Here is a 24,003-nt window from a genome sequence, read left to right on the forward strand (position 1 = left end):
CGCATAGAGGAAATCTGGAGATAGCCACTGCTATGTTTTAGCGCTTTATTGTACTGCCGAGTATCAATTTTAATAAATCGTGCTTCGGCGGCGTTGCGAAATGAGTTCGTAGTACGCTAATGTGAAACTGTCACCAGAATCATCGAATTCGGAACAGTGATTTATCGCACTTTGAATAATTTCTGCTGAGGAAATTTTGCGGTTTCTACTTTCAAGTGTCATGTATATAATATTCGTCCTTAGTGAAACCAATACATTAATTTCACGTACGCAGTCTCCATGCCGTAAGTACAGGTTCTTATGTGGCTACTTTAAAATGAACGTAGTGGTTTAGAGGTCTGTATAATCTGAAGGTAATGAGGCATCTAGATGGGAAGAAGGAAACGAAATGAACCTTCACTGGTTGAGGGAAAACGTGATTTCGGTGATGACAATATCGAGTCAAATTTACAAGAACTCGCCGGTATGAGACCACCTACCAAAATAACGCAGCAACTCCCACCCCCTTCCTCCACCCCTCCTGGCCTTGGCGCTGCACTACTTCGGTTAGGAAGTGTGACAAAGCTGTTGCATCCTCTCCAAGCCGGTTCACAACTGTTGCAACTGGTTGTTGATATCCTGAACACCGACACTGCGTGGGAGTTGATATCCGAGATGGTCGCACACATTGGGCAGATGTGGTACCTTGCTGAACACATGACTACCTCAACATCAGGGAGACAGTTGATAAAGACATGCGACGTTTGTGGACGAGCGTTGTCCTGTTGAAAACTAGTACCAAGCCACTGTCATGTACCGTTGTGCTGTCAGCGTTCCCTCCGTTACTACTAGCCCTGACATGAAGTCATACCCGATGGATGACCCCACCATGCACGAATTAACACGGCCGTGCCTCCCCAATGCACTGGGGAAAGGGAACTCTATCCAGGTCGCCGACGATTTTCAACCGAGGTACTACAGAACCGCGATTCATCGCTGAACATAATTCAACGACATTCATTAGCAGTCCGTGCCTTCCAATCACGCCACTACTCCCAACGCAGCCGTTTGTTTCGTGGTGTTGACGACAGCCTACGTCTTCTTCTTCTTTTGCTTGCTCCTGTACCCACAGTCGGCATGGTTACAATCGGATTTCGCGTGGTTAATTTGAAGGGGTGACCGGATGCCCATCCTGCAGCCACCCTGTTCCCCTTTCCCCCTCCCCCGCCCCTACCCCCCTCCTCCACCAACTACAATGACCACTCTGGCCGCATGGCTTAGTGATCAGAGCATCTGACTAGCAAGCAGGAGACCTGGCTTCGAATCCTGGTTCGACACAAACTTTAAAATTTACGTATTGTTACTTATTGATTTCAATCAATAGCCGCTCGCAGTCATTGTCTGTAGTTCCTAATTCATAATGGGTCCTGTGCGGGTGGTCCCGACGGAGGTTAGAGTCCTCCCTCGGGCAAAGTAGTGTGTAAGCTTAGGGACTGATGACCTTAGCAGCTAAGTCCCATAAGATTTCACACACATTTTAACATAATGGCTCGCCGCGCGTTTTGAGGTGTCATATCACGGATTGCACGGCCCCTCCCGCCGGAGGTTCGGGAGGGCATGGGTGTGTGTGTTGTTCTTAGCGTAAGCTAGTTTAAGTAGTGTGTAAGTCTGTGGACCGATGACCTCAGCAGTTTGGTCCCTTCGGAATTCACACACATTTGAACATTTTTTTTCAGAATGGCTCCTGAATCAAAATTGTGTCTGTCCTTGCAGATAGGTCCGAAAGGATACACACTAATTACGTATACAGGATGATTTTTTTCCACCATGTCAAAACTCTAGGAATTGATAGATGAGAGAATATGGAAAAAAAGGTCTAATGAACTTACGTCCGTAAATGCATGCAGTGACTGCGGTCAAATACGCGCTATACCATGCAGCCACAGTTACGGTATTCATGGTTTCCTCCTAGAGGGTGGTACTGTTCCTCATACGTCATGTCCTAGCGCCCTCTCCTGCCATAGTAAATGATAATGTTGTGTCCGATTAACTTCTCTTACTGACTCACCTTGTAGTGGAAGTGATACAGCGTTTTACACAATGGTTCCATGTTATAATCGAGAACTCCCCGACATAGTGTTTACTTACGGAAACGCAAACGGCAACGGACGGCGGGCAGCGAGGTTGTATCAGGAGAGCAGTCCCCGTCGACAACAAGCACAGCAGTCAATGTTTGCAACAGTGTTGCGCCGTTTGTCTGAGACAGGGTCATTTCAGGAAGCAGGAAACGAAGGACGTACACCAGACATAGAGGAAAGCGACCGTCGTGTCAGTACCGTGCAGTTCGCCCTCCGGTACAGAGTAAACCAGACGATCCTGCCCCTTCTTCTTTTCAGTGTTTCCCATACTTTCCTCTGCTCGCCGAGACTGTTCAGAAGCCGGCCGCTGTGGCCGAGCTGTTCTAGCCGCTTCAGTCAGGAACCGCGCTGCTGCTGCGGTCGCAGGTTCGAATCCTGCCTCGGGCATGGATATGTGTGATGTCCTTAGGTTGGTTAGGTTCACGTAGTTCTAAGTCTAGGGCACTGATGACCTCAGATGTTAATTTCCATAATGATTGGAGCTATTTGAACTGTGGAGTACGACATCATTCCTAACCTAATCAGTCCACCTAATTTTCAACATTCTCTTGTAACACCACGTCTCAAATATTACCATACACTTTTGTTCCGGTTTCTCCACAGTGCATATTTCACTACCATACAATGCTCTGTTCCAAAAGTACATTCTCAGAAACTTCTTCCTCGAGTCAAGGACTGTGTTTCATACTAGCAGACTTCTCTTGGCCATGAATGCCCATTTTGTCAATGCTATTGTGCTTTTTATGTACTCCTTGCTGCGCCCGGCATGGATTATTTTGCTGCATAGGTATCAGAATTTCGTAACTTCATTTACTTCGCTATCACCTCTCCTAATGTTAAGTTTCTCGCTGCTCTCATTTCTGCTACTTCTCATTACTTTCGTCTTTCTACGATTTACTCTCAATCCATTTCCTGTCTTCATTAGTTCGTGCTTTCTATTCAGCAGATCGTGTAATTATTCTTTACTTTAACTGAGAATAGCGATATCATCAACGAATCATCAGCCGGCCAGAGTGGCTGAGCGGTTCTAGGCGCTACAGTCTGGAGCTGCGCGACCGCTACGGTCACAGGTTCGAATCCTGCCTCGGGCATGGATGTGTGTGATGTCCTCAGGTTAGTTAGATTTAAGTAGTTCTAAGTTCTAGGGGACTGATGACCTTAACAGTTAAGTCCCATAGTCCTCAGAGCCATTGAACGAATCATCTCCTTTCACACTGAATTCTAATTCGACTCTTGAACATCTCTTTTGTTTCAGTCATTGCTTCTTCGATGTATAGACTGAACAATACGGGCGAAGACTACATCCTTGCCTCACGCCCTTTTTAATCCAAGCACTTCATTCTTGGTCTCCCACTTTCGTTGTTCCCTCTCGTTTCTTCTACATATTGTGTTACCAGGCTTTCCCTACAGCTTATCCCTGCCTTTCTTAGAATTTCGAACATCTTGCACCATTTGACACTGTCTAACGCTTTTTCCAAGTAGACAAGTCCTACTAACGTTTCTTTATTTTCTTACAGTCTTGCTTCCATTATCAACCGCAACGTCACAATTGCCTCTCTGCCGCCTTTACATTTCCTAAACGCCGGCCGCGGTGGTCTCGCGGTTCTAGGCGCGCAGTCCGGAACCGTGCGACTGCTACGGTCGCAGGTTCGAATCCTGCCTCGGGCATGGATGTGTGTGATGCCCTTAGGTTAGTTAGGTTTCAGTAGTTCTAAGTTCTAGGGGACTAATGACCACAGCAGTTGAGTCCCATAGTGCTCAGAGCTATTTGAACCATTTCCTAAAGCCCAACTATTCGTCATCTAACAGATCCACAAGTTTTTTCCACTCTTCTTTTCTATTAGAATGGAAACATTGTTTCACTCTCTATTGGCTAAATAACATCACACCATTCTTGCAGGATAAGAGTGCCAATGTCACACAGTACGTCAAGTCATCGATTAAAATATCTAATTAATATTTCATTGCCCGCTTTCACTTGATATATTGCTTAATGGCTTCTTCTGTTCCCTTACATCAAACAAAATTCGCATGGGCAATGGTTTTCACCCTCTAAAGATGCTATTTCGTCCTTCCAAATCGTATTGCTGAGGCACCAACACGAGGGAGAAAAGAGTATTTCCAGGATTGGCTCTAACGGATGCAAAAGTGTGTAGGCGGTTGCTGTATAACATAATTTTTTCATTTTTTTAACATTAAATCCAGTCCCCATAATTTCTCGATATTCAGAGCTAAAAACTATTGTTTCTTACGTTTGTGTTCAGTAGTTAACGACTTCTCTTTGATGTGTAGAAGAGATTTAAAAGAAGAGGAGATATTCTGATATTGGCAATCGTTACTTACGGGGAAAGAAAAGGGAAGAACTCGACGGCGAAACCAGTTTCATTTTTTGTTAGGAAACGAACATTTTTACTGCCTCGCTTCCTACAACCTTAACGAGTGGTGCCTGACACGAGGTTGTGCCTGGACATAAAGACGATAAAGCAGAGAGGTAAATTTTGAGAACCAGCTCGGAACGTGAGAGATAACGTGAATACAGAAAACGCTTTCGTGTTGGAAGAGGCCACTGCAACACGAATGTGTCGCTTACTCTTACTGAAGTTCTCTTTTTCCGTATCTATTAAGATCGTCTTTACAGAAATAATCCATAAGGCTAAACTTCCAGTTACTGCCTTAATAATAGCTCATTCCAAATTTGTTGAAAGTCTCATAGCAATGTCTTGTAGAGGGGCATGTTTGTAGATACAATTTTGAACACAAAATCTTGTTCTGCAGCAATCAGTTTGCTGTACGTTATTTCCTCTTCCGAGTCTATAGAGTGGCTGTTAATTATTACGAGGATCATTTTAAATTGAAATAACGTTTTAATCTGACGAACCGCACAATTCGCCCTCCATCCCCTTCGTCGTGTAATAGACCTTCCTAATCGTGGGCGCTACTATGACACTAACAGCGAGCAGGAGCTGTCGTTTACTGTGCGAGTTTCAAACGTTAAAAAATCAAGAATCCTGTCAAGTGTGGAAGTTGGTAGTGTAAACTCGTTTCTGAATGGAAAAAAGTCGTCCCTATTGAAATTTACAGACGGATGACCGAAATTACAGTTCGATAATGGTGCACCATGTTTAATGGCGGATGAACGAATATTTTCACAGTTAGTTCTTTATCAAACTGATAGTGGTGATTTTGGCTACAAAAAAGTGTCTGGTGAGCTTCTCAACTCTCGACAAGCAAACAGAAAAAAACTTCGAATAGAAGCTGCATAACCTTTCTCACTGGGTGTAAGGTCCGCCCCCGGTAGCTGATTGGTCAGCGTGACGGGTTGTCAGTCCTCTGGGCCCGGGTTCGATTCCCGGCTGCGTCGGGGAATTTTCTCCGCCCGGAGACCGGGTGTTGTGCTGTCACCATCATCATCCTATCATTCTCATTTACTGCAGGTCGCTAAAGTGACGTTAATTGAAAGACCGCCACACGGCCTGCCCGACAAGGAGCCCTAGCCATACGATTAAATTAAAAAACGGTTCAAACCCGCGTCCGTCCATTCTGATTTACGTTTTCCGTGATTATCCCAAAATCGCCTAACGCAAATGGCTCCCTCGAAAGGACACATCCGCTTTCCTTCTCTGTACTTTCCTAATCCGAACTTGTGCTCCGTTTATAATGACCCCGTCCTCGACGGGGCGTTAAATACTAATCTCCTCCTCCTCCTAGTATTCCACAACATTATTAGTGACAATACTTTGGTTTGCCTAAAAGTCCAGATGCAAAGCGCCAGTCTATGCAGAGGCACCATTCACAATCCGCAAGAGAACTGGCATACCGTCACAATCTACACTGCCTACGCCACGCCGTTCGGAACAATCTTCGTGGATATTTATTGTTGTGCCGGACGAAAATACACTCGCCACTACAACGGAGGGTTCTTTGGTTTGTTCCGGACGGAGATAGGCTGCAACTATAACGCATAAAATATTAGTTCATTTTATTTCAATATAGGTATGAAGATTTACTTAAGACAAACCATTTCCACAGGAATGTTCTGGGTATTTACTACTGTCTATGAATATTAAGTATCGCTTTATACGAAGTTACAGGACTCTTCACGTGAATTATAACTGACATAATGTTCACGGTAATGTCGTGCGTAAGACATTTAATACACTGGTGGTCTGTCTGAGACGATGCTGTCGTCTTGACCGGCGACTGCGAACTGGACCAAGCTTTCCTCTGCTCAGCCGTAAGTGGACCATAGATTGTGGTGGGCCAGCTGGTGTGGCCGTGCGGTTCTAGGCACTTCAGTCTGGAACCGCGTGACCGCTACGGTCGCAGGTTCGAATCCAGCCTCGGGCATGGATATGTGTGATGTCCTTAGGTTAGTTAAGTTTAAGTAGTTCTAAGTTCTAGGGGACTGATAACCTCAGATGTTAAGTCCCATAGTGCTCCGAGCCATTTATAAAGTGTAGCTACTCCGGCGTTTCTCATTCGCCGTTGCAGCGACTGTTCTCTTCCGTGGTTTCGTTGTGAGGTGCCAACCTAGCTTTGGCACCTCGTTCTTAGAACGACAACACAGTTATCAAACCGCATTATCCTTCTTCCCTATAACACTCATCAGAATTCTGGAGCATTTAGTAAACCACTGAAAACGGTAGATGCAAGTGCTACTCTGAGATGAAAAGGTTGGCACAGGAGATGAGTACGTGGAGGGCCGCATCAGACCAGTCACAAAACTGGCGATTCAAGACAATCCTGCCAGAATAACCTTTTGTACGAGGAGCAGTCAATCAGCAAAGCAACACAATTTTTTTTTCTGGCAGCTGATTGGTTTTATTCAGGGTTGTAATGCACCATACTATTCCTCACTCTTTTGGCTAGAAATACTGTTTTTCGACATAATTTCCATTCTTTACGGTGGCATCATGCCACCATTCTGGGAGGGATGACCGATTGGCCAGAGCCGACGTCTTGCTGCATCAGCAACTTCCTCCTCAACCACGCACGTCTTCCCGCAGAACGCGTCCTTCATTGAGCCAAGGAGATGGAAGTCGGAAGGTGCGAGATCCGTGGTTGACGAAGAACGGTCCAATACAGTTTTGTTAGCTCCTCTGGGGCGCACAGACTTGCGTGAGGTCCTGCATTGTTACGGGGAAGGCGAAGTTAGTTTGCAATTTTGTGACGACGAACACGCTGAAGGAGTTTCTTAAATTTTCGGAGGGTAGCATAGTTGCCGCATGAGGGAGGACATGAGACAGAATAACGCCTCCTGAGTCCCAGAGGACCGTCGCTATGATTTTTGGTCGGTGGTGAGGTTTTTGACTTTTTCTTCGGAGGAGAGGTGGTATGGTGCCTCTGCCGTTTTGTTCCAGCTACAAGTTATAACCCATGTTTCTGTGCCTGTGACAATATTTGAACCGTCAATTTATTTTCAAAACCTTTTCTTAAGAATTTACGTAATTTATTAGCGATTCACCAAGAAAATTAACACATTTAATCACACTGTGTGAGCCTGGGAGTAGTTGCCAGTGGGTAACTGATGGGAACAAAAAGGATTTCAACAAATGGAAATATTATTCCTAAAACCCTTTCTTAAAAAAAAAACAGATTTAAAATTATAATCAGAAAGCACCCTCAAAATATCAAGTTACAATTTATTCAGAGGCAGAAATTAATATATTTTTTTAACAGTATGAGCTTTCGCGCTGAGAACCTTGCCGCTCCGTTTTGACACGCCCGTAGTCACTACCGCTCACAACAACCTCTGAAAGACTACACTGGTGCAAATCTGCAACACATCAGATTGCTTTAAACTAAAAATTTTAACAACTCACACAAACTATGCACCCCGTAGGAAGGATGGAAATGGTAAAAAATACTCACATCAAAAAAAAGTTACTTGCTATCAAAAGTGCAACTTGGTTTTAAAAGAAAACTCTTACGGTGGGTCCGGTGGCGAGCTCATAGCACCCCTTAAATGAACGTGAACTGGCAACTTTCCCCTGTGTGTCGACTCGTTCCAACATTGCAGGAATCACAGTTGTGTGTAACCGGCCGGTACGCGCGAGATCGAACAGGTTCGTGCGACTATGGCAACTCCTCGCTCAACGACTCACCTTGCTTTTGTTCACTGTCAGATCTCCATATACATTATGTAAGCGCCTATGAATATTTGCGATGCCCTGGTTTTCCATTAAAAGGCTCTCAATGATAGCTCTCTGGCTAGAACGTACCTCCGTTACAAAAACACCAGTTTGAAGGCTGGATATTATCATGGCGACCCAGTGAAACTTCTTAAAACTGTAGATACTAAGGCGGGATGTCCCAAACAAATTCTGCATTTTCTCAACCGAAATGGCCTGAAATGTACTGCAGTACCTATTGAACACCCACTGTAGGAAACCTTTTGCCCCAAGCGTCATCTAGTGCGCAGCCCACATTCTTTTCTTGTGTTTCTTCTGAATTCGGTTGGTCTCCAATTCTTGTAGACCGACTTCCATAAGTGATCTCCACTGCTTCGTTTCACTGTGATTTATAAAAGTATTCGAAGATATAAAAAATTGCCAAGTTGTTAGCAGCAATTCTGCTTTCCCGTATAGTGAAGTTGTAGAGCAGAACTGATGTTACGAAACCACGCACAGCAGCTGATTTTGTTTTTGCTTGTGTTGCGTTGCAGGGTCGGTGGGCGGCAGCACGTCGCCAGGCGGTGATGAGACGCGCGGCCGGCGGCGGGGCCGCTGCAAGTGGTTTAACGTCGCCAAGGGCTGGGGCTTCATCACGCCCGACGACGGCGGGCAGGACGTCTTCGTGCACCAGGTACGGTCGCCGCTCCCCCAGCCTCACACTGGCCAGCCAAAACCTTGTGACCATTGTCCATCGCCGGAGTGACTGCCGCCAGGTGTCGTTACAGACACTTGAAGAGGCAAGGAAGTAAGCTCACCGGACAAAAAAATTAGTCACCTCAATATGCAACTTCCTGGCAGATTAAAACTGCGTGCCGGGCCGAGACTCGAACTCGGGACCTTTACATTTCGCGGGCAAGTGCTCTACCAATTGAGCTACCGAAGCACGACTCACGCGCCGTCCTCGTAGCTTTATTTCTGCCAGTACCTTGTGGTAGTTCTGAAAGGTTCGCAGGAGAGCTTCTGTGAAGTTTGGGAGGTAGCAGACGAGGTACTGGCAGAAGTAAAGCTGTGAGGACGGGGCGTGAGTCGTGCTTGGGTAGCTCAGTTGGTAGATCACTTGCCCGCGAAAGGCAAAGGTCCCGAGTCCAAGTCTCGGTCCGGCACACAGTTTTAATCTGCCAGGAAGTTTCATCTCAGCGCACACTCCGCTGCATAGTGAAAATCTCATTCTGAAAACAGATGAATCTATTGATTAACTACATTTTCCTGGAGACGTATTGAGTCTCAGCTTCATCTCCGGTATGGATAGCAGCTGAACTAATGAACTAAATTTTTTGCCAAAGCCAGGACTTGAACCCTGGTCTCTTGCATTTTAGGCAGATGTGTTACCCGTTACACCACCCTAGCATTGTGGTCAACCCAGTTGCACATACTATCCTAATCCAATGCCCTCTCCAACACTAGTTGGGCCAAGGTGTGAATTGAAGTTTGTCAGGGAGAGAATTAAATTAGTGTAGTAGGGTAGCTTCAATGCCAGGGTTGTGTAGTCGATAACGCATCTGCGTAGTAACTAGGAGACCCAGGTTCAAGTCCCAGCCTTAGCACAAATTCTTATTCCTTACTTTAGGTTCTATCCTCTCTCGGAATGTGAAAGCGCCCGCGGGCGAAGATTGATGATGTTACAGCGCGGAATTCCACGTTCACTGCAGTGCGGAGCGTGAAATAAGGAATCTGTCAGGTTACATTTTTGCCTCGTGGAGGCGAACGTCCCCAATTTGATGCAACTTGGTTTTATGTCACAAGCCGGCCGCAGTTGCCGAGCGGTTATAGGCGCTTCAGTCCTGAACCACGCGACTCCTACGGTCGCAGGTTCGAATCCTACCTCGGGCATGGATGTGTGTGTGATGTCATTATGTTAGTTAGGTTCAAGTAGCTCTAAGTTCTAGGGGAATGATGACCACAGATGTTAAGTCCCATAGTGCTCAGAGCCATTTGAACCATTTGATCACTTACATCAACCAGCATGTTTGGTTAAACATTCTGAATGATTATACGTTGCCTTTCAGTCGACATCTGTGCATGCTGTATACCCTGTTGATATCCCCATTTTTGAAGACAATAACAGCAGAGTTCATTGGGAATGAAAAATATGTCACGTTTTCTGAACACTCTGCCACCCTATTGCGTATCGACTGATTTACAAAATTATTTGATTTGAGCCCTGTAGAAAATCTGTGGGACATGTTGGAACAGCGGGTGGTACGCCGACATCGGCATCCCCGCAGTTTCGTAGAAGTGCGGGATCAAGTCTTCAGTGAGTCGCTTAACTTGGATGCGACGTACCTGCACAACCTTCTGGACTCACTTCCTAAGCGAACCCAGGGGGCTGTCAAGTCCACAGCCGAAATTTCGCGGTGTTAAATGATGCTTGTAATTATTTCTCTATGGGTGAAAAGTATTTTGAAGAAATTAAATAGAAAATTCCTGTCGGGTGAGCTTATACAAGCTGGGTGGAGAGAGAGGCCGCAGTCGGTGGAATACACTCACATAAGAAATTTTCACAAAGGGCAGATTTTTATGGTCCAGCACTTGAGACCGAGTATCTTGGAAGTGGCGAAGTTGGCCACGTCTGCGCGCTGTTGTTGTATCTGTAGTTACTGGTTGAAGGACAAAGACACAGTGAGTAAGCGACAAACTGTTGGTCGCCCACGCTTCATCACGAAACGTGGGGGTCGTAAGCTCACCATCTCTGTAAAAGCGGAGACGTGTGGCAGATCTCAGTACACAGCGTTCAGTACACAAAAAAAAAACACCTCGTACCAAGAAACCAAGAAGAAATTAACCGGGTAGGATGGAAAATGGTAGGTGTGCTGTTACTGTACAAATAAATCATAAAATTTAAAAGTACAAGATTATTTATTCAGTAGAAAAAGCTTCACAAATTGAGAAAGTCTATAGTGCGTTGGTCAGGCTCTGGCGCTTATGCAAGCATTTATTCGCCTTGGAATGATGAAGAGATTTGTTGGATACCCTCCCTGACGGATATTTTGGCAAACAGCGTCCAGTTGGCACTTAAGGTCGTCAAGGCCTGGACATTATGCTCCAAACATTCTGAATTGAGATCTCTGGTGACCTTGATAGCCAGGGTAGGGTTTGGCAAAGTACGACGACAAGCAGTAGAATCTCTCACTGTGTCCGGGCAGGCGTTCTCTAGCTGAAATGTAAGCCCAGATGGGCTTGGCATGAAGTGTAACAAAACGGGGCGTAGAATATCGCGGACGTATCGCTGTACTACAAGGGTGCCGAAGATGACAGCCAAAGATGTCCTGCTATGAAAAGAAATCACACCCCAGACCATCACTCCTGGCTTTCGGGCCGCATGGCAAGAGACAATCAGGTTGTAACCTCCCAATAAATAAATTAAGTAACCTCGCAATAATGTGACTAACCTCTCAATAAAAATGTGACTCATTTATAAGCTTTCAATAATTAACTGACTGTGAATCTAAACTGGTAAATCTGGACGTCAGCAGGGCTGCGTCATGACCCTGAAAAGTCATTCTGAATAAACTGAAAATTCTTACCTCGGTGATGTCTTCGGATAATACAAATAAGGGTGGTCCACTGACATGACCGGGCCAAATATTCGAAGAAATAAGCGTCAAACGAAAAAGCTACAAAGATCGAAACTTGTCTAGCTTGATGAGGGAAACCAGATGGCGCTATGGTTGGCCCGCTAGATGGCGCTGCCATAGGTCAAACGGATATCAACTGCGTTTTTTTTTTTTTTTTTTTTGAACCCCCATTAATATTACACACTCGTGTAGTACGTAAAGAAATGAGAATGTTTTAGTTGGACCACTTTTTCGCTTTGTGAAAGATGGCGATGTAATATTCACAATCATATGGCTCACAATTTTAGACGAACAGTTGGTAACAGGTAGGTTTTTTAAATTAAAGTACAGAACGTAGGTACGTTTGAACATTTTATTTCGGTTGTTCCACTGTGATACATGTACCTTTGTGAACTTGCCATTTCTGAGAACAATGCAATAAATGCTCAAAATGATGTCCGTCAAGCTCAGCGCATTTGGCAATACGTGTGACGACATTCCTCTCATCAGCGAATAGTTCGTCTTCGGTAATGTTCGCACATGCGTTGACAGTGCCCTGACGCATGCTGTCAGGCGCTGTCGGTGGATCACGATAACAAATTTCCTTCAACTTTCCCCACAGAAAGAAATCCGGGGACATCAGATCCGGTGAATGTGCGGACCATGGTATGGTAATTCGACGAGCAATCCACCTGTCATGAAATATGCTACTCAATACCACTTCAACCGCACGCGAGCTATGTGCCGGACATCCATCATGTTGGAAGTACATCGCCATTCTGTCATGCAGTGAAACATCTTGTAGTAACATCGGTAGCATACATTGCGCCATCGATAAAATGGGAAGTAATTATCCTTCCTCCCATAATGCCGCACCATACATTTACCCGCCAAGGTCGCTGATGTTCCATTTGTCGCAGCCATCGTGGAGTTTCCGTTGCCCAATAGTGCATATTATGCAGGTTTATGTCACCGCTGTTGGTGAATGACGCTTCGTCGCTAAATAGAACGCGCGCAAAAAGTCTGTCATCGTCCCGTAATTTCTCTTGTGACCAGTGGCAGAACTGTACACGACGTTCAGAGTCGTCTCCGTGCAATCCCTGGTGCATAGAAATATGGTACGGGTGCAATCGACGTTGATGTAGCAAATCTCAACACGGACGGTTTTGAGATTCCCAATTCTGGCGCAGTTTGTATGCTAGTGATGTGCGGGTTAGCCGCGACAGGAGCTAAAACACGTACTTGGGCATCATCATTTGTTGCAGGTCGTGGTTGACGTTTCACATGTGGCTGGGCACTTCCTGTTTCCTTAAATGACGTAACTATCCGGCGAACGGTCCGGACACTTGGATGATGTCGTCGAGGATACCGCGCAGCACACATAGCACACGCCCGTTGAGCATTTTGATCATAATAGCCATACATTAACACGATATCGACCTTTTCAGCAATTGGTAAACGGTCCATTTTAACACGGGTAATGTATCACGAAGCAAGTACCGTCCGCACTGGCGGAATATTACGCGATACCACGTACTTACGTTTGTGACTATTACAGCGCTATCTATCACAAAGCGAAAAAACTGGTCCAACTAAAACATTCATATATCTTTACGTACTACACGAATATGTAATAACAAATGGGGTTTCCTATTTAAAGGAAAAAGAAACATAGTTGACATCCGTTTGACCTATGGCAGTGCCATCCAGCGGGCCAACCATAGCGCCATCTGGTTTCCCCCTTCAAGCTAGACGAGTTTCGTTCTTTGCAGTTTTGTCGTTTGACGCTTGTTTCGTGAGATATTTGGGCCGGTCACCATCAACGGACGTATGTGTGTGTGTGGGTGGGTAGGTGAAACTTTGTTAACAAGCAGGAAAGTTGTAGCTACGGCTTGTTGGTTTATGATTAAAATACTACAACAGAATCACACTTTGCGATAATAATAAACAATATATTAGTATATATGTGTCGAAAAGTTTATTACAGTAACGTGTAAAAATTTGAAGTAAATTGGAATGCTACATTTTGAGATTTTTGGTAAGAGTGTTTTCCCTTTATATATTAAGTAAATTTATATATTATATGTATTATTAATATACCTATATTAAGGAATTCGGTAGCTAAAAACACGTCCATATTATAATTCTACTTCGTTTCAAAATTTTAAAGCATCGGTCAGGAACTTTGAGGTATACGATTTTGAACACACTTTTAAATTCTTCGTAGTGGATGGATCGGTAGATCAAAAAAAAAAAGATCCGATTTCGTTTCTTGTCCTTTCCCAGTCCCAGGTGTATTCGGCCAATTACCTTAAGGAAGGACGTTGATGCAATTGACCAAAAATGTCATTTTTCGATTTATTTTTTATTTGTTAGTACAACTCATGGTCAATAAGTTCCCAAAGTTTCAATGTTGAAATCGCATCCGAAGTGCCTGAAAATTAACCTCCACGTTCTGAAGCAGCACTTCAATACCAGCTCAGTGAACAACGATTCTGTGTATTGCTTTCAACCAAACGTATGCGGGATACATCTAGAAGGCCGTGATACATACTCTTTGGTTTTATAGATCATCTTTGGCCCATCCTGCACTTCTCAAATGTGTGTTCATGGCAAAACCCAAGATCCAAATGAGTCTCTAAATTCACTCCTATGTAAACGATGCCCTAAAAACACATTTGCATCTGCTACAGTTGTCAGAACTGCAGCTAATGATGCAGTTATTGTAGTTAATGATGGGGACGTGGAACGTATTAGAAATAATGGGCTTTAAGATAGGAAAATTTACTCGAGACATCCTGAGAAAAATAGATTTAGATTTTAAAGTTTATGTACCTTTTCCTCAGATCATGTGAATGCTAGAATTATGAAATTTTATATACAAATTTCTGAATACCTCATAAACGTTATCTCAAGAAAAAAAAAGAAATTCTGATTACAAGCTGAGATATGGTGCACTGTGCTTCCAATTTTGCATGGATTTAAAATTGTACTTGTGGAATTATAATTAAAGCTTACAACATATAAAGGGTTGAAATCTCTTTAATACTTTATGAGAAAAGGAACATACATTACTTTTTGAAAATAAGACATCAAATGTCATTAAAAAATGTTGCCTATATACAGGGTGATTCAAAAAGAATACCACAACTTTAGGAATTTAAAACTTTGCAACGACAAAAGGCAGAGCTAAGGACTATCTGTCGGCGAATTAAGGGAGCTATAAAGTTTCATTTAGTTGTACATTTGTTCGCTTGAGGCGCTGTTGACTAGGCGTCAGCGTCAGTTGATGCTAAGATGACGACCGCTCAACAGAAAGCTTTTTGTGTTATTGAGTACGGCAGAAGTGAATCGACGACAGTTGTTCAGCGTGCATTTCGGACGAAGTATGGTGTTACACCTCCTGATAGGTGGTGTATTAAACGTTGGTATAAACAGTTTACAGAGAATGGGTGTTTGTGCAAAGGGAAAAGTTCTGGACGGCCGATAACGAGTGATGAAAATGTAGCACGCATCCAGCAAGCATTTGTTCGCAGCGCAGGATAATCGACTCGCAGAGCTAGCAGATTCCACAATCAACTGTATGGAGAGTCCTACGAGAAAGGTTAGTTATGAAACCTTATCGTCTGAAATTGGTCCAAGCACTGTCTGCAGCTGATAAGATTAAAAGAATCGATTTCTGTGATTTTATCCTTGCTCAAATGGAAACAGATGAATCTTTCGTTTCAAAGATTGTGTTTAGTGATGAAGCAACTTTCCACACTAACGGGAAAGTCAAACGTCACAATGTCTGTATATGGGGCACTGAGAATCCGCAGGAAACAACTCAGTATGAACGTGACTCGCCTAAGGTGAACGTTTTCTGTGCCATTGCAGCCAACAAAGTTTTTGATCCCTTTTTCTTCGAAGGTGCTACTGTAACTGGACTACAGTATCTGGAGATGTTAGAGAATTGGCTGTTCCCTCAGCTCGAACAAGAAGCACAACAATTCATATTTCAGCAGGATGGAGCGCCACCACATTGGCACTTATCTGTCTGTAACTACCTGAACGTCAACTACCCGAGGCGATGGATCGGCCGCCAGGCAGCCCGTGGCAGAGCACTTCATCACTGGCCTCCAAGAAGCCCTGATCTTAACCCCTGCGATTTTTTCTTATGGGGGTATGTTAAGGATATGGTGTTTCGGCCACCTCTCCCAGCCACCATTGATGATTTGAAACGAGAAATAACAGCAGCTATCCAAACTGTTACGCCTGATATGCTACAGAGAGTGTAGAACGAGTTGGAGTATCGGGTTGATATTGCTCGAGTGTCTGGAGGGGGCCATATTGAACATCTCTGAACTTGTTTTTGAGTGAAAAAAAACCTTTTTAAATACTCTTTGTACTGATGTATAACAGAAGGTTATATTATGTTTCTTTCATTAAATACACATTTTTAAAGTTGTATTCTTTTTGACTCACCCTGTATTACGAAAGGATTTTATATGTAAATGTGTTACTTTCATGTAAAACGTGGTACAAAATTTCATTGCCATATCTCCAAAACTGTGGATTAGGTGAATTTTTGAAGTAGTGTGTGTGTTTCATGAACGTCCGCCCTTAAAGTCTAATCTTTCGCCCGCCCGCATTTGCAACTGCAGTGCTGTGTGTGTTGCAGAGCGTCATCCAGATGACAGGCTTCCGCAGCCTGGGCGACGACGAGGAGGTGGAGTTCGAGTGCAAAGCGTCGGACAAGGGCCTGGAGGCGACGCTGGTGACAGGGCCGTCGGGCGCCGACTGCTGCGGCAGCCACCGGCGGCCCGTCTCCAAGAAGAGGTTCCGCAAGATCAGGTGAGGACGCGATCCGCGCTCCTCAAGCGCGCGCGCACACACACACACACACACACACACACACACACACACACACACACATTACTCGCCTACTAGCACTTCGGCATTGTCGTCTAATGAACCAAATACCAGTGTAAGGGGTATCAGACCAGCTGTGTGAGTGGACTTTCACTGGAGAGAAATCTTCAGCCGTCAATGTAATTTTCGGTGTACACCGAAAGGGGTGTTATTGGACCATTATTTTTCAAAATATAAGACTTATGGTCAAATAAGGCAGAAGGGATAGATAACATTCCATCATTCCGCCGACTGCTGCGGCAGCCACCGGCGGCCCGTCTCCAAGAAGAGGTTCCGCAAGATCAGGTGAGGACGCGATCCGCGCTCCTCAAGCGCACACACACACACACACACACACACACACACACACACACACACACACACACACATTACTCGCCTACTAGCATGTTCGGCATTGTCATCTAATGAACCAAATACCAGTGTAAGGGGTATCAGACCAGCTGTGTGAGTGGACTGTCACTGGAGAGAAATCTTCAGCCGTCAAAGTAATTTTCGGTGTACACCCAAAGGGGTGTTATTGGACCATTATTTTTCAAAATATAAGACTTACGGTCAAATAAGGCAGAAGGGATAGATAACATTCCATCAGAATTTCTAAAATCATTAGGGGACGTGGCAACAAAACGACTATTCACGTTGGTGTGTAGAATATATGAGTCTGGCGACGTACCATCTGACTTTCGGAAAAGCATCATCCACACAATTCCGAAGACGGCAAGAGCTGACAAGTGCGAGAATTATCGCGCAATCAGCTTAACAGCTCATGCATCGAAGCTGCTTACAAGAATAATTTACAGAAGAATGGAAAAGAAAATTGAGAATGCGCTATGTGACGATCAGTTCGGCTTTCGGAAAAATAAAGGCACGAGAGAGGCAATTCTGACGTTACGGCTAATAATTGAAGCAAGGCTAAATAAAAATCAAGACACATTCATAAGATTTGTCGACCTGGAAAAAGCGTTCGACAATATAAAATGGTGCAAGCTGTTCAAGATTCTGAAAAAAGTAGGAGTAAGCTATAGGGAGAGACGGGTCATATACAATATGTACAACAACCAAGAGGGAACAATAAGAGTGGACGATCAAGAACGAAGTGCTCGTATTAAGAAGCGTGTAAGACAAATCAGTAGCCTTTCGCCCCTACTCTTCAATCTGTACATCGAGGAAGCAATGATGGAAATAAAAGGAAGGTTCAGGAGTGGAATTAAAATACAAGGTGAAAGAATATCAATGATACGATTCGCTGATGACATTGCTATCCTGAGTGAAAGTGAAGAAGAATTAAATGATCTGCTGAACGGAATGAACAGTCTAATGAGTACACAGTATGGTTTGAGAGTAAATCGGAGAAAGACGAAGGTAATGAGAAGTAGTAGAAATGAGAACAGCGAGAAAGTTAACATCAGGATTGATGGTCACGAAGTCAATGAAGTTAAGGATTTCTGCTACCTAGGCAGTAAAATAAGCAATGACGGACGGAGCAAGGAGGACATCAAAAGCAGACTCGCTATGGCAAAAAAGGCATTTCTGGCCAAGAGAAGTCTACTAACATCGGCCTTAATTTGAGGAAGAAATTTCTGAGGATGTACGTCTGGAGTACAGCATGGTAGTGAAACATGGACTGTGGGAAAACCGGAACAGAAGAGAATCGAAGCATTTGAGATGTGGTGATATAGACGAATGTTGAAAATTAGGTGGACTGATAAGGTAAGGAATGAGGAGGTTCTACGCAGAATCGGAGAGGAAAGGAATATGTGGAAAACACTGATAAGGAGAAGGGACAGGATGATAGGTCATTTGCTAAGACATGAGGGAATGACTTCCATGGTACTAGAGGGAGCTGTAGGTGGCAAAAACTGTAGAGGAAGACAGAGATTGGAATACGTCAAGCTAATAATTGAGGACGTAGGTTGCAAGTGCTACTCTGAGATGAAGAGGTTAGCACAGGAAAGGAATTCGTGGCGGGCCGCATCAAACCAGTCAACAGACTGATGACAAAAAATGACCTGGTGGATAATGTCGTGAGACCAGTGAGGCTTTTGATGCTGTTGTGTATAGAGAAGTCAGAACGCTAGAAAACTAGAATGAAATGCAGGAAGACCTGCACAGGATCGACGTGTCGTGGGGATTTGCGGTTCACCTTCATCATACACATATGTCAAGGATTGCGCATAAATAGGCAGAACAATACATTATTGTACGAGCAGAGGAAAATTGCTCGAGAAAAGAGGCGAACATACTCCTGTTTAAAAGACTCGGACTGAAAACTGAGCTACCAGCTGCCTCAATCTGCATTCCTCAGAACTTTTAAAACCTTCCCCAAAAATTTTGTGGTGTCAATACATTCGTGCTCGTTTTGACATGCAAGTCACCAATCATACCACTGTGCTCCCCTAACTGTAGCTCACTTACATCTGCTAGTCTGTCGTAGGTCTCTCGTAGCCATCCATTCCCACTTCCCCGTTCCCACTCACTCATTCAGCCCAACTCATTGTCATTGCCTCTTCCTGTCTCTGTGTCACTGTCTCCTGTATCTCTGTCACTGTCTCCAGTCGGCAGCTCGTGGTCTCGCGGTTGCGTTCTCGCTTCCCTAGCACGGGGTCCCGGGTTCGATTCCCGGCGGCTCAGGGATTTTCACCAGCCTCGAGATGACTGGATGTTTCAGCTCAGTTCATCATCATTCATGAATGAGGGGAAATTGGACTCGGAAAAGGTTGGGAAATTGTACCGGCGCTGATAAATGCGCGGTTGAGAGCCTCCCAAACCAATCATCAACACTGTCTCCTGTCTCTCTGTCACTGCCTCCTGTCTCATAGTCAGAGTCTCCTTGGTCCTGGCCTACTAATATTGTCTCCTCTCACTGTTATTGTCTCACTATTTCTCTCTCTCTCTTACTGCTATTATCTCGTTCGTTCCTTCTCGCTGCTGCTCACTCTTCTCATTGCCACTTTCTCTCTCTTCCTCATTGTCAGTGTCACAGATTGTCTCTAATTATCACTGGCTCTCACCCACTTCCACTTTCTCCTCCTCTTTATTCCTCTCCCACTGGCACTGTCTCCTTCACTCTTTTTCTTACACTGTTCTATCACTGTCAACAGTGTTGCACTGGCAATGTGTTCATCTCTTTCTCTCAGACTGCCATTGACTCTTTCTCTCTATCCACAGGGTAGGGCAATTGAAAGTGGCCTGGACGACAGAGGTACAGGGTATAAAGAAACACAGCAGAGGGAAGGACATACAGTACTACTTGGCCATAGCAGATTTTTGAAAGTGACCAGCATTCATCTTTTGACAAGTTGCTGAAGGTGGATCGAAGCTGGACGGCTGGAATGAGCAGCCATACATACGAAAAGAACTTTATAGGCCAGTAAAACGTTGATAGATTACTTGCGTGAAATTGGAGTTAGGCAAAAGCAATTTTACACTTCAGATCCAATCTTATGTGTGAAAAACTTTTCACGTGGTTTAGCACTACCACATCTGATTTCAGAACCCTTTTGATTATAACGGAAACTGGCTGTTTGTGTTGTCCTTATCATCATACGGGAAGTGCCGAGAATGGAAATGGAAAGATGTGATACTTGTACGGGCGCTAATGACCACGATGTTGATCGTCCCACAGCCGGCCGCGGTGGTCTCGCGGTTCTAGGCGCGCAGTCCGGAACTGTGCGACTGCTACGGTCGCAGGTTCGAATCCTGCCTCGGGCATGGATGTGTGTGATGTCCTTAGGTTAGTTAGGTTTAAGTAGTTCTAAGTTCTAGGGGACTAATGACCACAGCAGTTGAGTCCCATAGTGCTCAGAGCCATTTGAACCATTTTGATCGTCCCACAAATCAGAGCATCGTCATCTTGATGATATCGCAGCCACATTACAACAGATTTCTCCATGCTACGTCGCTTTAAAAATTACACTTTCGCCTGCGTGCGTATTTTACATGTACAGATTAACTTTGAACTTCGGTATCTCGGAAATGAATAAAGATGTCAAGAGAAGTTTGAAGGTTGTTAGGGATCGCGATCTTAAGAATATGTCTTAAAAATGTCAGCCGTGTGAGTTAGCCGGTATGTTTGGTACGAAAAAATGGTAAGAAAATGATGCCCCGGCCCAGGTGGCCGAGCGGTTCTAGGCGCTACAGTCCGGAACCGTGCCGCGGGCATAGATGTGTGTGATGTCCTTAGGTTAGTTAGGTTTAAGTAGTTCTAAGTTCTAGGGGACTGATGACCTCAGAAGTTAAGTCCCATAGTGCTCAGAGCCATTTGAACCATTTTTTATTTATTTATTTATTTTTCTCTATGATGCCTCCATAAGTCCCATTGTGGACCACATCAAATAAGAAAAGAAGCAAACAACTTGTTCCGCTTGCCTAAACAGAGGTGTCTAATAGGGATACTCTGGGCCTGTAATATAGGATAGTGATAGTAAGACTTATCGATGCTTGTTGGGTACACAAACGTTCCCTAGCCCAAGGCAGTTGACCCTTTCTTACTACCACCAATAGAGCCCGAGATTTTAGCCCCCAGGAAAATTCCGTTTTTATGCTCAGTGTTTTGGAACTTATTATGTAGCGCATACTGTCGAATGCGTACCAGTTACATGATTGTTCACAACTTCAGAGGTTCATTTGGCAAGCGCGAAAGCGTGCGGAAGCGCATGTTGCTAATACTGCTTCGAACACGCGGCGGAAGTTTCGCTGAGAAGCCTTTACACTCCCTCCGTACAGTCCCAGTCCCTCCTCATGCGATTTATAAAGTTCAGATGGTAGATATTCGAGGCCGTTGATTTGCTTTTTCATGAAGTTATTTTCCGTCTTGTCTCATAGTGGGATAAATGAATTAACCCAGTGGCGCGTAGCGTCCATTATAGTGGACAACTGCTACTGGTCGCTTCTCTGGCGGTTTCAGTCAATCCTGAAGCAGCAAATGCACACATTCTACTGAAGTGGACACTTCGTACTGATGTTATGCCTTCAGTGCATTTGCAGCCTCATGACTTATTGAAACCGCCGTATGAATGACCATTAAAACTGTCCTCTACTGTGAAAATCATGCACCACAGGATTAACACATATGGCGATCACGCTCGAAATAATGAACAGTTTATTTACTTTTCTCCTGTCTGTCTCGTATTAATTTGATTGCCCTTTACACTGCCCTTTACGTCTGACTTCGCCGGGAGACGCGTATGCCAAGTGTGTTGTAGGTATCTCCTCCTCTCCCGCGTTTCTTCCCATCTGCCCATTAACCTTCTCCATCTTTCACTCCTGCACCTCCCCCCCCCCCCCCCCCCCTCTGTGTCCATCGCCTCCTACACCCTCTCTCTGTCGACCGAGAGAGCTTGTACGCGCGCATGGTACCACTCTACTAATCGGCGTCGGAGGCAACGTCTTGCTGCGTCAATAACCTCCCCATCATCCACGCACTGCTTCCCGCGGACTGCATCCTTCAGTGGGTCAAACAAATCGAAGCTTTGTATGGTGGCAAGGAACGCAACGGGCACACACCTTTGGGTAGCCCAACTGGTGATCGGATGCGTCAGCATTACCAACAGACACGTCCATTTGTGCTGGGAAGTATTCGATAGTAATTCGTCGATCACCTCGAATCAGTGTCCACGCGCCCCAATATGGCGGGAGGCAGCTGTGTGCGGCTAGCTGGCGCGTGATAGATCAGACAAGTTTTGCGCGACCTTGTTGTGGTGACGACAGACGCCTCGCCCAACGGCTCGCCCTGCTTTTGTTCACTGCAGTGCCTTCGTAGATATGCAAACGACTGCGATGCTCTGGTTTCCGCCAAAAGAAACTCAGTGACAGCTCTCTCCTTGGAAAGCGAATCCATTACAAACGCCATTCTGAATGCTACCTGTAGCTCCGACACCTATCGGAACTTCATGAAACTATAGCCCGCCCAGGTGGCCGAGCGGTTCTAGGCGCTATAGTCTGGAACCGCGCGACCTTAGATGTTAAGTCCCATAGTGCTCAGAGCCATTTCATGAAACTATACACGCCGAAGTGAGAATATTCCGCGATGTCTCACAAAAAAATTCCACTTTTTTTTCAATCAAAAGTGACTGACGAAGTGTCGTATTTCTTACTGAACTCTCTTCGTATCTTCCTTACCGCGTCTCGTTCCCATAACGCTAGTAAACGCGGCACTGAATCGCACAGGGGACGATGGTCGCAATAATTTCACTCATGAGTCTATATATTCGTATTCTTAAGGTGAGGTTTACTATCTTCGGCCCGAAAAAACCATGTTATTTGAGAACTTTTTCTGGGTATGTGTTATAGATATCAATGTCAAATTCGGTCAAAGTGTTTCTTGATATTTCCTCTACAAACTGGAATTTTTTTCGACCAGAAATGTCGAAGAGTAAAGGCGGAAGTGCCTTTGGAACGAATCAAAATTTCGATGTAGACCACGCGCGGTATGTTACAGGTCAGCCGGCTCGTCTGGAATCAAAACTAAGTCGACGCTAACGAAGTATATAAGATTCTTTAGGAGTTGTAGCTCGATTACGTTATTTGGACCATAGGAAACAAAATGTCGGCCATTTAAAAAAAAGAAATAGGAGTTTTTTCATCGATTTTTCGACTTCTTCGGACAAGTAAAAATATTTATAGTTGTGGGTCGGAATAAAAGTGGTACAACTCCTAGACAATTTAGTTAGCTTCGTCGGAAACAAAGAAGCATGCCAATCGGTTCAGTAGATTTGAGGTACCATACAACGCGATAAAAAAAGACATTTCGAGAAAAACGCGTTTGGAGTTTCGACTACATAAAAATTCAATATTATGCAACGTACGTTAGATCTGTTATTCCGGGTCCATAAACTAGTCCTTCCTCTTCCTCATAGAGGAGGGTTCTGCTCGATTTGGGCCATCCTGCGCTTCTCCAGAGCCGCTCGTACTGCCGGTGACAAGCCGTTTTCAGCCGCTTGAATCCGGTGGCCGTTCGAATGCTCGGCGATCTGCATCGAGAGTTCCAGGATGACGTCCATCGTTGAAATTGTCTTCAGAGTTGCTGAATGCCCCTCGTTGCAGCTGCTCACTGCCAGGAAAGGCGCAATCTCCACAGGCTTCGCGCCAGAATGCAAATGCTTGGGCCTAACTTCCAAACACACGCGTTCAAACTTTCATTTGAATTTTGTGTGTTTCCTTCAAAGCGCCGGTACAATATCTCGTCCTCCGAAAGAAAAAACTGGTGCGTGAAAAAGGCCGATTTCAAGCGAATAACAAAAATTTCCGTTC

The 24,003-nt window shown here is 44.7% G+C and overlaps 1 protein-coding gene across 2 annotated transcripts in view; it reads left to right on the top strand.

The window, feature by feature from the left end:
- LOC126284757 (protein lin-28 homolog) overlaps positions 1-24,003 on the top strand; it is a 489,075-nt gene that overhangs the window by 425,028 nt on the left and 40,044 nt on the right. For both annotated transcript variants that reach the window (XM_049983902.1, XM_049983903.1), the window contains exons 2-3: positions 8,782-8,921; positions 16,505-16,677. In XM_049983902.1, the coding sequence (XP_049839859.1) occupies positions 8,782-8,921; positions 16,505-16,677 (313 nt within the window). The remainder of the gene's footprint in view (positions 1-8,781; positions 8,922-16,504; positions 16,678-24,003) is intronic.

The sequence above is a fragment of the Schistocerca gregaria genome, chromosome 8 (genome assembly GCF_023897955.1).
Source record: "Schistocerca gregaria isolate iqSchGreg1 chromosome 8, iqSchGreg1.2, whole genome shotgun sequence".
NCBI lineage: Eukaryota > Metazoa > Arthropoda > Insecta > Orthoptera > Acrididae > Schistocerca > Schistocerca gregaria.